The sequence below is a fragment of the Salmo salar genome, chromosome ssa16 (genome assembly GCF_905237065.1).
Source record: "Salmo salar chromosome ssa16, Ssal_v3.1, whole genome shotgun sequence".
In the NCBI taxonomy this organism is placed as follows: domain Eukaryota; kingdom Metazoa; phylum Chordata; class Actinopteri; order Salmoniformes; family Salmonidae; genus Salmo; species Salmo salar.
Window position 1 is genome coordinate 37,761,228 of NC_059457.1, and position 12,688 is coordinate 37,773,915.

A 12,688-nucleotide genomic window follows, 5' to 3' on the forward strand; every position below is an offset into this window, starting at 1 on the left:
AGCTACTTTTTTACTTCTCCCCCTTCTGACACTCAGGTGGCGACACACTTCTCTGCATGCCTGGCAGACATCTCAGCTTAGATATTGGCCCACCACCTCAATTTCAACCTTGACAAGCCAGAGATGCTCTTCCTCCTGGAGAAGGCCTGCCCGTTCCAAGACTTCTACATCACGGTTGACAACTCCACGGTGTCCCCCTCCCAGAGTGCAAAGGACCTTGGCTTGACCCTGGACAACACCCTGTTGTTCTCTGCAAACATAAAAAAAGTGACTTGCTCCTGCAGGTTCATGCTCTACAACAGGGGTATTCAACTCTTACCCTACAAGGTCCGGAGCCTGCTGGTTTTCTATTCTACCAGATAATGAATTGCAAGTACCTGGTGTCCCAGGTCTAAATCACTAGAGGGGAACAATTAAAAAATGTAGTGAAACTGGCTTCGAGGTCCAGAGTTGAGTTTGAAGCCTCTACAACATCTGTAGAGTACAACCCTAACTCACATAATCCAGGGACTTGTCATCTTCTGTCTGGACTACTGCGACTTGCTGTTGGCTGGGTTCCCCACTTGTGCCATCAAACCCCTGCAACTTATCCATAATGCTGCAGCCTACCTGGTATTCAGTGCCTAGTCAGTGGTTAAGTTATCAGGTTGCTAGCTAGCAAGCTAGCTAAACAATGTTGTTTGTTATCAAACCAAAGAATTGCGTCTTGCGAGTATTTTAAAATGGCTTATGACATGCACACAAAAGAAAAAAACATATCTCCGGTAATATTGGCCAAATCTTTTACATGATTTTGGCTAGAGGCACACGGTCTTCAGCTATGTAAAGGTGCTAGCATTGACTGTAGCTGTGTTCTGTGTTGTGTTCTGCACTTAAAAGGTTACATGCCATTGTACTATAACAATGACAAACGGTGCCCACAAACTGTTAGGGCCTACATAAAGCTGTCCTAACAGCAGTCCCAACATCTTACCACTGCTACACCTGGCTATCAGCGGAGCCTTGTCTGGCAACAAAACACTTCATTCAGCCTCATTTACTGCCTTTTAAATCTTGCTTAAACAAATGTGGTTTCTAATGACAATTGAGATCTACAAACTATGGCATAAGGGGACGACAAGGGGATAAGAGGCAATCCGTAATTTCGATTAAGACATTAATGAGCATAGCATGGACAGACGTAGTCAATATAACTATTTGTTCAGCACTTTTGAAATGTACAGCGACAGAATTCAGAACATGGGCCCTTCTTACAGTGTTCTCCCTGTACACCAAGTCAGAACCATAAGCTAAATAAAGGGGGCATATAAGCAGACAATGAAAACTTACAATATTCGATGATTACATTTCTCAAAACAGGTTATAGGCTACATGTGCACCACCAAGTCAGAACAGTGGGCGAAATTAAGAGGGGTAAATAGACCAAATTATTAGGGTGAGCACATGGGCTACTAACATCTTACTACACAGCATACACATAGTATTACTTTCTTAGCTACAGTATACATATATCCCAGACATATTACATAATTTATGCAGCAGCATACAATGTATTTTTGAACTCACCTTGTTGTGCTGTGCTCACTTGAACAGGAAGGTGGCGCGGCGGTCCTTCATCTGCAAATTTTGTCATCAAAGTCTGGCATTCTCTGGATTTATGGTGCTTTCAAAACAACTGGGAACTCTGAAAAAAACAAGGTCGAATCATGATGACGTCATTGATCTTCAGGTCGTAGCTCTAGAAAGTGGCCGGATTTACAATTTTGAGTTGGATGACCGTTCAAAACTTATTTTCCCAGTCGGAGCTCGTTTATTCCTGACTTCCCAGTTGTCTTGAACTCACTGAAGTGACTTTTTCGCAGTTCTGAGTTAACAGTTGTTTTGAGCATGGCACAAATCATGCTTCATTGACAGCATTGCCAATGTTGAATGTTTATCAGAGCTCCTTAATCCCAGATTTGGGACCACACAGCCACTGTCACTGATTCCTTCCAAATCAGTCATTGTTGAATTTGCGATTTCCAACTTGTTGGGTAATATGTATGTCCAATGGCCGATGAGCACCGATACGTTTTATCTATAATTTCTCTTCATTATTTCTCTTCATAGGATTAAAAAGGATTTGCCTGTAGATTGTTGACTTGATTAATGATGATGACTGCTAGATAAGCACTGAGCTAGGCTGTAACACCTATGATTTTGGAGCTGCCTTACTCAAGAAAACAAAAAAGAGACCATGTTTGTAATGCGGCTTTATTAACTCAATGATATATATATTTTTTACGTTGTTTGCAAACTGATATGTGTTACGTATTAATGCCAAAATAACATGCAAAACAGGCAAGCCCCCCCCCAAAAAAAAACAGCTAGAAATGTGGGGCTCAAAACGGCCCTTATTGACGAGTCGCCACTGTGTGCGATGAAGAAATGTCCCAAAAATGACTGCCCTACTTTAAATAGAACCATGAGGAAACCTGTAGAAAATGTTATGCTGAATTACTGAAATTCCCACAGAAGAACGTTGTTTCTTAACATTCTCTGAACATTCAGAGACCTTGACTTTAAATTGAACCACAAGGAAACCCATAGGAAACATTACGCTGAATTTCTGAAATTCCCACAGAAGGATGTTGTTTCTTAACGTTCTCTGAACTATTTCAGAATATTCCCAATGCCAAACCAGTTGGATAACGTTACTAGAACATTACTAAAATGTAAATTAAATGTAACCATGTTTGAACTTTGAGAAGTTATGTTAAAGTACTGAAATAGTGATGAAACATATTTTTTTCAAGTTCCTTAAATGTGCTGAGAATGTTCCCAAGCCAAGCAACTATGATTCCCAGAAAGTTGTGGGAAGTTTGTATGCAAAATAACAATAGGAAAACCACACTCTCACCAAGCTCTAAGAAATGGTTCTCAGAATGTTATGTGCTAGCTGGGTGGAAATCCTCATTTACCCCTCACTGTGAGCTGTAAACACTAAATGAACAGAGATACAGTGCAGACACAACGAGCCAGGTACTTTCAATTGGTCAACTCTATGTCCCAGACATAAAAAATAATAGTCTCCCTTATGTAACAAACTGCCTCTGATGTGACAGTTCCAATGACATCACATAGTCATTTCAGGTTGTGTCTTTTCAGATCGATAGATGGTGCTGTTGTAAAGCAAGTGAACGCATCGAGCCAGCAGCCCACCAAGAGGCAGTAGGAGCCAGCAACCAGCCTTTTCTCTGCTCTACTCCTCTACTCCACCACTCTGCCTTTTTTCCCTGACTGTCCTGTCCTGTTTCCTCCCGGCACCTCCTGTCTTGCTCTTTCTCTGTGTCCTCTTAAGGCTGGCGGTCTGCCAGAGATGACTAGTGTTTGCATCTCTGTTTAAGGCGGACCTATAAGAGCAGTGTTCACATTCTACCAGAGAGGACCAGGACACGCCTCAGAAGAGATGTGTTCGGGTCTCTGATGGCAGCCAATGCAGCAGTTAGCAGAGAGGGGAGGGAGGTAGAGCGGGAGGAGGATGGATGGAGAGGAGAATGGAAGTGTTCCAGCTCTGATGATGCAGTGAAACTTAAGTCTTTTGATCCGTGTCCAAAGCTTTTCTGCATCCATATCCCACGTTCCCTTACTCAATATGAGGCCGTTGTAATTTTACTGAGGCAAAGCATAAAAGAGAAGTACAATAATATCCCTTTGTGGCAAATAGGATAGGAAGCGTCTGTGTGGGAATGAATTATATTTTCCTTTTCATTTTTTGTTCAGAGAGGATAAGGCACAGTTATTGCCAAGGCTCTGTAAAGGCCATCTGCTGGCATTGGTTTCCCTCAGAATAATGATGTCTTTGAAAAAACACACCATGATGCCTTGCGCTCGGCATCCAACTGTGATGGAGCGGTGCAGGAGAGGTCCAACTGCTCGTTTGCCCCCCCCCACACACACCACATATTGTTTCTATCTCACACCCCTTTGTAGAGGTCTGGCTGTGTCTTGTGTGTGTCTGACTGTGTGTGTCTGACCTGTGTGAGTGTGGCTGAGGGGGAGGTGTGTCTGTCTCCGTGCTCTCTGACCTGTCACCGTATGCTGTCCCTGACCCAGTGCTCATTGATATGCTTTCATTTTCTTTGACCTTTCAGACTCCACTGAGCTTGATTCAATGACAGGAATTTATATATTCTCTAGGAATTACCTAAAACTTACTTATTCAAATTCAATTCATTCAAATATGATAAATGATGAGAGCGACATGTCATTACCTCCATGTTAGATGTGTCCATCAGAATTTAGAGCTGTCCAGACAAAGGACATTGATCAAACATGTAACCATGAGAGCCAATGTTTAAACATAACCCATTGTCATCAGCTATCAACCAGTTACCTTCATTCATATGTAACACCAGGAAGCATCCCTCCATTGTGGCTCCCACAGCACACAGTGTTATCCAGAGCCACACTTGTTACCGGGCGGCTTTCACATCTGGGCCATTTGCATTTTAATGTAAGTGTCAGATTAGGGGGCTTTTGTTTGTGTGAAAGCAGAGGAGTGTGACCGCCCAGGGAGTTTGACGCCCTTCACCAGCGCTCCGTCATGCCGCCTAATCCCATTCTGGCATTTTACAGCACCATTACCTGCAGAAAGAAGCCCCTAATTAGGCAGTGTTATTTAATTAAGAGAGCCCAATGTGTGGCACCGCACATGTTCCTCATGACTAATTTAGATGAGGGGGGACTCTGCTATTACCAGGCTACACTGCTGCATGGGACGGGTGGAGGCAGGGGGCGGCTGCCTGCGTGCCCCATGTCCTCACCCAGTGGCGGGACGGAGGGAGGCAGATGACCGCAGCCACCCTTTTGACTGAGCTGGGTTATAGCAGCACATAAGAACATTGTCTCTGTTTACCACCATGCCTCTGTGTTCCTTGCGGTAGAGTCCCTGTCTAGCTGAGCGGGCGTAATGCCATAGACTAGCAGATTTAAAAGGCAGAATAAATGGCATGTTGTGGTATTTAGGTTCCCTCCTGTTGACGGGAGGGATTGCCTGCCGGAGTACCAAACATAAACATGACCAGGGGTGGAGAGACCATGCTATTTTTTGTAGCTGAGGGTCGATAGTGAGAGAGAGAGAGGAGAGACAGGACTGTCATTACCTTAGTATCATAAGCCCACCTTCCCCTGCTGTTATCTGGGACAAGGGGGAGAGGCCTCACTGGGAGTTGGCCTCTTACAGGTTATCCTCATGCAGAGACATACAGACAGCTACTATCAACAGCATAGCACATTAACCTTGACAACTCTATGGGGAAGTCCACTTGGAACTGCAAATAGGAAAAAGCCTAACACAGTGTGTGTGCGTGTGTGTGCATACATCTGCATCAGTGGAGGCTGCTGAGGGGAGAACCGCTCATAATAATGGACGGAACGGAGCAAATGCAATGCCTTCAAACACCTGGGAACCATCTGTTTGGTGTATTTTATACCATTCCACTTATACCGCTCCAGTCAATACCACAAGCCCCTTCTCCCCAATTAAGGTGCCTCCAACCTCCTGTGGTCTGCATGTGTGAATCTCTCTACCTTTTCATTATGTTTCACACCAGCCAGTCATGTCATTGATAGCATTTCAAAATCTTGCCTTAAAGGCTACAGTTTTGCAAGCACTGTACTATAAATTGTTTGTGCTGCTCTGCAGACAATTTGCGATTAAAATATGATTTATAAAATGTGTCCTGACATTTCTAAATGCCACACAGTGCAGAACCAATCTTCCCTTGAGGGACATCAAACAACATGAAACGTGTCTTTTAATCAATATTTTCAAATTTGTAATGCATCTACAAGCAATAATTTTTTTATAAATGCTTACCACAGTTGATTTTGTGTGTGTGCGCGCGTGCATGTGTGCGTGCCTGCCTGTGTGTGGATGTGTGACTTTATGTAAGTACTTGAGCACTTTCCCATCTCGAGAGGAGGTGGAAAGGTAAACTCAGAGCTTGTCTTGACTATCAAGTATAAAGTCATGGTCTGGCTGTGTTTATCAAGTAAGGCAAAGCTACAAAGCCTGTCTCACCCACATGTTTGTAGCCTTAATTAGCAGGCATACGCCAGCATCTACAAGCAATACTTTTTATAAAAGCTTATCACAGTTGATTCTGTGTGTGTGTGTGTGTGTGTGCGCGTGTGTGTTTTATCACTTGTGACATTGTAAAGCCCAAGTCAAGTGGATTTATAAGCTTCTAGGACTTGCAGACTACATTTAAGACTAGTTTAATGGAAGACTGATACAGTGGATAGATACTGGTGCTGGCCTGGAAAGTGCCTGCTGGTTATTTACTCCCACTCCCCCACTGTATGAGCCAGTAGAGTGATAAGAGACTAGAGAACTCTATCTGGAGGAAGTATAATACAATATGTGGGCTGAGGTCGCTGTGACTACAAAAGAGGGGGATGGATGGAGATAGAGATTTGAAGTCGCCTTGGGAGATGATTTGATGATAGGAGAGAGGCCCTTCCATGACAGCTTGATATTCTTCAGTCAACCATTCTCCAGTCCAAAGCTGTGTATACTGTCAAATGTGTGCTCTTATGTACTGTACACACGGAGGAGACAGAAAAACATCTCAATGTAGATGACGGAGGAACCAATGCCATGTTCGTGTACTGAAGTAGGCTAGACACCTCCGAGGCTTCAGAGGTTACACACCTGCCAGGTTCTTCCACAATCACTGTTCGTGAAATTTAGAACACAAGTACAAGAATCAAGCTTGGACACTAGTGGGCAGAAAGGAGCAGGGAAGAGAAAGGAGGGGCCAGAAGGACTCAGTGGAGTACAATCTCTCACTGTGATGAATTTTATACCCCTGTAGGTACAGTTGAAGTCGGAAGTTTACATACACTTAGGTTGGAGTCATTAAAACTCGTTTTTCAACCACTCCACAAATTTTGTTAACAAACTATAGTTTTGCCAAGTCGGTTAGGACATCAACTTTGTGCATGACACAAGTAATTTTTCCAACAATTGTTTACAGACAGATTATTTCACTTATATTCACTGTATCACAATTCCAGTGGGTCAGAAGTTTACATACACTAAGTTGACTGAGCCTTTAAACAGCTTGGAAAATTCCCGAAAATTATGTCATGGCTTTAGGAGCTTCTGATAGGCTAATTGACGTCATTTGAGTCAATAGGAGGTGTACCTGTGGATGTATTTCAAGGCCTACCTTCAAACTCAGTGCCGCTTGCTTGACATCATGGGAAAATCAAAAGAAATCAGCCAAGACCTCTGAAAACATCTGGTTCATCCTTGGGAGCAATTTCCAAACGCCTGAAGGTACCACGTTCATCTGAACAAACAATAGCATGCAAGTATAAACACCATGGGACCACACAGCCGTCATACCGCTCAGGAAGGAGACCCGTTCTGTCTCCTAGAGATGAATGTGCTTTGGTGTGAAAAGTGCAAATCAATCCCAGAACAACAGCAAAGGACCATGTGAAGATGCTGGAGGAAACAGGTACAAAAGTATCTATATCCACAGTAAAATTTATTTCTTTGGGGTGGTAGCGGGTGACTTTCAGATGAGTCCCGTTACACTTGTGGGGGAGCAAAACGAGAGTCTCCCTTTTCCATAGTGGGGTGATATTCAGTTGTAGCCCAAACGGTTTGGACGCTACAGACAGAAGTTGGCACATCGTGGGGCTTGTGGGGGTCATAGAGCAAAACAGAGAACACTTTCCATGGAGTGGTCATAGTTAGTAGGCCAAACCGTTCGCTGCAGACATTTTTGTAAGAAGACCGGTTTTCTGGATGTCTCCTGGTCTGACAAAGAGGACTGTAGCTCTGTCACTTTCCAACGCTGATGTGGAAGGCTGACTTAGGCGGATGTGGTGGATTGAGACGCAGCCCATGCAAAAAAACATTAATCTTTATATCTCTCTCTTAAACTGATGGATTTTGATGTATATATGTTAATTAGATTGACACACGGGTGCGTCAATAGCTCTTAAGGTGTCTTAAAAATCCAATTGTGTTCCATTGAAAGTGCAGATTGTGGCGTAACTGGTTCACTGCTTTGTGCCACAGGAGCCATTTTGGATCCGATTATTCATGGTAGTTAGTGTACTGATGTTCCACCAGGAGGGAGCCATTTTGGATCTGATTATTCATGGTAGCTACTGTACTGATGTTCCACCAGGAAGGAGCCATTTTGGATCTGATTATTCATGATAGCTACTGTACTGATGTTCCACCAGGAGGGAGACATTTTTGATCTGATTATTCATGACAGCTACTGTACTGATGTTCCACGGCTGCCGTGAACCCTCTCATTAGGTCAGAGGGTTCACGGCAGCCGTGGAAGTGTTGCCTTTAATCACACTGAGAGAAGAGTCCCCAAACTCTTCCTCTGTGCTCTTCTGCTGTCCAAAGAAAAAAGGGCAAACATTGCTGCCTGGTAGAAGAGGTGCAATGTTTGCCCAATTAGATAACCGTGGAGGAGGTGGAGAGAGGGCAAGTGTTTTCTCTGACAAGGCCAGCTATCGGCTAGATTTAAGTCTGAGTTGTGCTGGGCTAGACAGCGTTTCCAGGACTATCGATTATAATTTTGCAGTGGGTACACGACTCCCTGTGGGATCTCCTAGGCAACTGGACCGGGGCCAAGCTGCTGAGCATCTAACTGACTTAATGCAGGTAGGCCTATAAATCCCCATTCTAATCAAGTTTTGTTTTATTTACGGGCGAGGTGATAAGTCACCTATGCCATGCCCCTCACGTTTTTGTTAATCAAGCCCTTTCACGGCAACCTAATGAATAGAGTATTGATGTCATATGATTTATATTGTAGCCTACCTTTAATGCAGCATCTTAATTGTATTTTTTTTAACAATCTATCTGTTTTCATGACTACAGAGACTGTCTATGTAGGCACAAGAAAACAGGTGCCATTTGGGGTCAATGGTTTGTCATAGGTTCTAGGAGACACTTGAAACAGGACAGTTAGATGGTAGAACTTTTACTCTACACTGAGCATGCACAGAATGACAAGTCAGACAAAAAAAAGGATGGGTAGGAATAAATTATACCACACCCTATCATATTTAACACATTCATTTTCAAAAGCAGCTCATTTTCAAACAGTGCCATTTGGGTTCAGGGGTTTGTCATAGCTGACAGCAATTCTGCCCCAGGACCACCTTCAATTCTTTGTTATGTTTTGTTACTAAGGGGAATTATGAGTTAATGGGTGAGAAAAGGGAGAGCAATTATCATTAATTGGAGATGAATACATATTCAAGTTTAATTTAAACATGCCTAAGCTCTTTAATAGGATTTAATGGGATAATCCTGTACCGCTTTGAAAGAGTTGTATTTTCATTCACAAAACCAATGTCATGTACAGTCATTGTAAACACTAATAACATATCAAATAAATGCATGGGAAAGTAAAACAGGCATGGTTGTCATTTTCCAGATGCCTCTGTCCACATAGCCAAATAAATATTTCATGGGTATTGTGTGGCAGGTTGGAAAACAGCCACAGAGCCAAAAGAGGATGAGTGGCGCTATTGACTTCAGAAACGACCCGCTGGAAAACCGCAGTGACCAGTCAGGGGTGGGAGAGGGAGGGAGGGAGGAGACCGCATCTACTGTACTTACTGCCCCCCAAAGAGAAGAAAAGAAGGATGAGGGAGGGAGGAGGCCCACCTGCTCCACTCAGCCTCTAAGATGCTGCCAGGAGATCAAACCCCTCCCTCCCTCATCCTTCTTTTCTTCTCTTTGGGGGGCGGTAAGTACAGTAGGTGCAGTTGTCATATAGACCTGGCTTGTGACCCAGTTTCTCCCAGTGTTATTACCAGGATAAGTTGGAAGATTAATGAATACCCTGAACAAAAGGCTCCTGCTCCCATCTCCACCTACAACAGGAAATAGAGGAGGAATAACTAGGACTTCAGTGAATGCATGTCATCTTTTTCCCTGCACCAAAGACAAACTGCATACCATGGTGGCATGTCGCTAAGTAAAAATGTTCTGTTAGTTCCGACAACCAACGGAGACATCTCATGCTTTTGGATAATGCTGATTTCAATTCACCTAGACACTGGTACAAATTTGCGAAATGGAAAGATAATTCTCAAACAGTAGGGAGGTAAACAATTTCATGGAAGCTCAGTGTATATTGTTTACAACCCTGAGGGCCCCACGAAGGTAGAACCGCTTGGCGCACACTGTTTTCACAGGGCTAGTTTGATTTGAATGGGATCTGACAGTTAGCATCATGACACTTAGCAGCCGCAGTGACCGTTTTCTATTTTTCCCTCTATTGACTCCCTCCCTTTCTGACCCCCCCTCTCTTTCTGACCCCCCCTCTCTCTCTCGCTCTCTCTCTCTTTCTTTCTCTTTCTCTCTTTCTCTTTCTAGGCCTCACATGGTGACAGAGTACATGGGTATCAGGAACGAGAGCTTCATGAAGATTGCAGCAGTAGGGACGTGGATGGGGGACTTTGTGACTGCATGGATGGTAAGAGAACTACCCAGTAGTAGCCCAACACTGATTAGAATCAACTAGAATATCAGCACAAAGACAGTGGGATGAGGGTTTATACCCTTAGCACCTGATCCCAGCCCAGATCAAACAGAAGTAACAGGAACAGAGCAAGAGTGCGAGGTTACAGGAAATACAGAGAAACATAGCGGCACAGCGAGGGGTGGAGTGGAGTAGAAGAGAGACAATGAGGGGTGGAGTAGAGGAAAGGAGAGACAGCGAGGGATAGAGTGGGGGGAGAACCCCGCACTCCCCTTGACGACCCCCTCGCGCCCCACAGTTTGGGAACCACTGGAGTAGAGGAGAGACAACGTGTCACGCTTCCTCAGTCTCCATTATTATTCTACTGTACGAGAGAGAGAGAGAGAGAGAGAGAGAGAGAGAGAGAGAGAGAAGCGAGAGCTGAATCCAGACATTACTCTGGCTTTTTTTTCTTATTTCTTTATTTTTTTTTTACAGTTGATTAATTCAACAAGGCACTTTCAAGATGACCTCTGTGTGTCTCCTAGACAGAGCAGATATTTTGAATGTGCCATCGGGAGATGAGTGAGCAGGAAATTTGTGTTTTTGCAACACTGCTCATAACAAAAATTATTAAATGATTTTCTCTACTAGGGCTGTGGTGGTTATGAAATATTATCAGCCGGTGATTGTCAAGCAAATAACTGCCAGTCTCACGTTATTGACCGGTAATTAACATAAACACATTTAGCATCTCCTGGCTTCCACGCATAGCCTACAAGCCACTGATGCAGACCTTTGGAACATCTACATTTTAAAAAGTCTAATAAATTCATTAAATATATCCTAGACCATCATAATAAATCCATTATTTATTTTAGACAGGTCTAAAGAAACATGATATGAAGATAATGTAGTTATTTCCGAAGAACAGAATAGCATACTCTGAGTTATCCTTATGTTAGGCCTTGCCATATGGCTTTGGGCTACAGTAGATCGTTTAGCAGACAAGATTCGCTTAGAATTCCGTGGCGTTATTTTATATTATTTTAGAGTATGACGAAAACAATTGAACATAGCTAAATAAAATAGAAAGGATATTTTCTCCAAATGATTTCCGAGGGAGTGAGAGCATTCTGTGTTGAGCAGTTAACGAAGAAACAGGTCCTCCTATATGCTTAATTTAGTGTTATTTATGCAACTTTAGTTGTGATACAAACGTTGGCTGCATGGCTGATTTGAAAAAAGTCGCATGAAAGGCATGAACTCTGCTTTGTTTCTTGTGCAGGCTGCACACACTCTCAGTCACAATTTGACAAGCACTTGGTAATATTCTCACCAGGCCTCGAATGTCATGGCAGCATCCCCCTTGTGTGGCCGTAATGCCCTTGGGCTGAATATAATAATTATAGCCTAATTCCCTTCTCACGGCTGCCAGTCTCCGTGCTCCGAGGCACCTCTCGCTCACATGGCTCTCTCAGATATCTCAGTTCTTATTAGCCAATGTCCGTCACGTGATCGGGTCCTTCTCACAAGCATCTCAGTTACGAAGTAGGCTACAAGTGAAGACAGACACATCTGGGACGCAACTGCACGTGTCTTTCTTAACGAATTCTGAGGCGCATACTGTCCACATGTACTTTTTCATCAGCCAACAAGATGAGTAGGCCTAATGAACAGCAAAAGCATTAGCCTATGTCAATCTACAGTCGTGGCCAAAAGTTTTGAGAATGACACAAATATTAATTTTCACAAAGTTTGCTGCTTCAGTGTCTTTAGATATTTTTGTCAGATGTTACTATGGAATACTGAAGTATAATTATAAGCATTTCATAAGTGTCAAAGGCTTTTATTGACAATTACATGAAGTTGATGCAAAGAGTCAATATTTGCAGTGTTGACCCTTCTTTTTCAAGACCTCTGCAATCCGCCCTGGCATGCTGTCAATTAACTTCTGGGCCACATCCTGACTGATGGCAGCCTATTCTTGCATAATCAATGCTTGGAGTTTGTCAGAATTTGTGGGTTTTTGTTTGTCCACCCGCCTCCTGAGGATTGACCACAAATTCTCAATGGGATTAAGGTCTGGGGAGTTTCCTGGCCATGGACCCAAAATATAGATGTTTTGTTCCCCGAGTCACTTAGTTATCACTTTTGCCTTATGGCAAGGGGCTCCATCATGCTGGAAA

The 12,688-nt window shown here is 43.4% G+C and overlaps 1 protein-coding gene across 1 annotated transcript in view; it reads left to right on the forward strand.

The window, feature by feature from the left end:
- LOC106573612 (transmembrane protein 117) overlaps nt 1-12,688 on the forward strand; it is an 81,599-nt gene that overhangs the window by 45,718 nt on the left and 23,193 nt on the right. Inside the window, exon 4 of the mRNA XM_014148813.2 lies at nt 10,415-10,514. Coding sequence (XP_014004288.1) covers nt 10,415-10,514 — 100 coding nt within the window. The remainder of the gene's footprint in view (nt 1-10,414; nt 10,515-12,688) is intronic.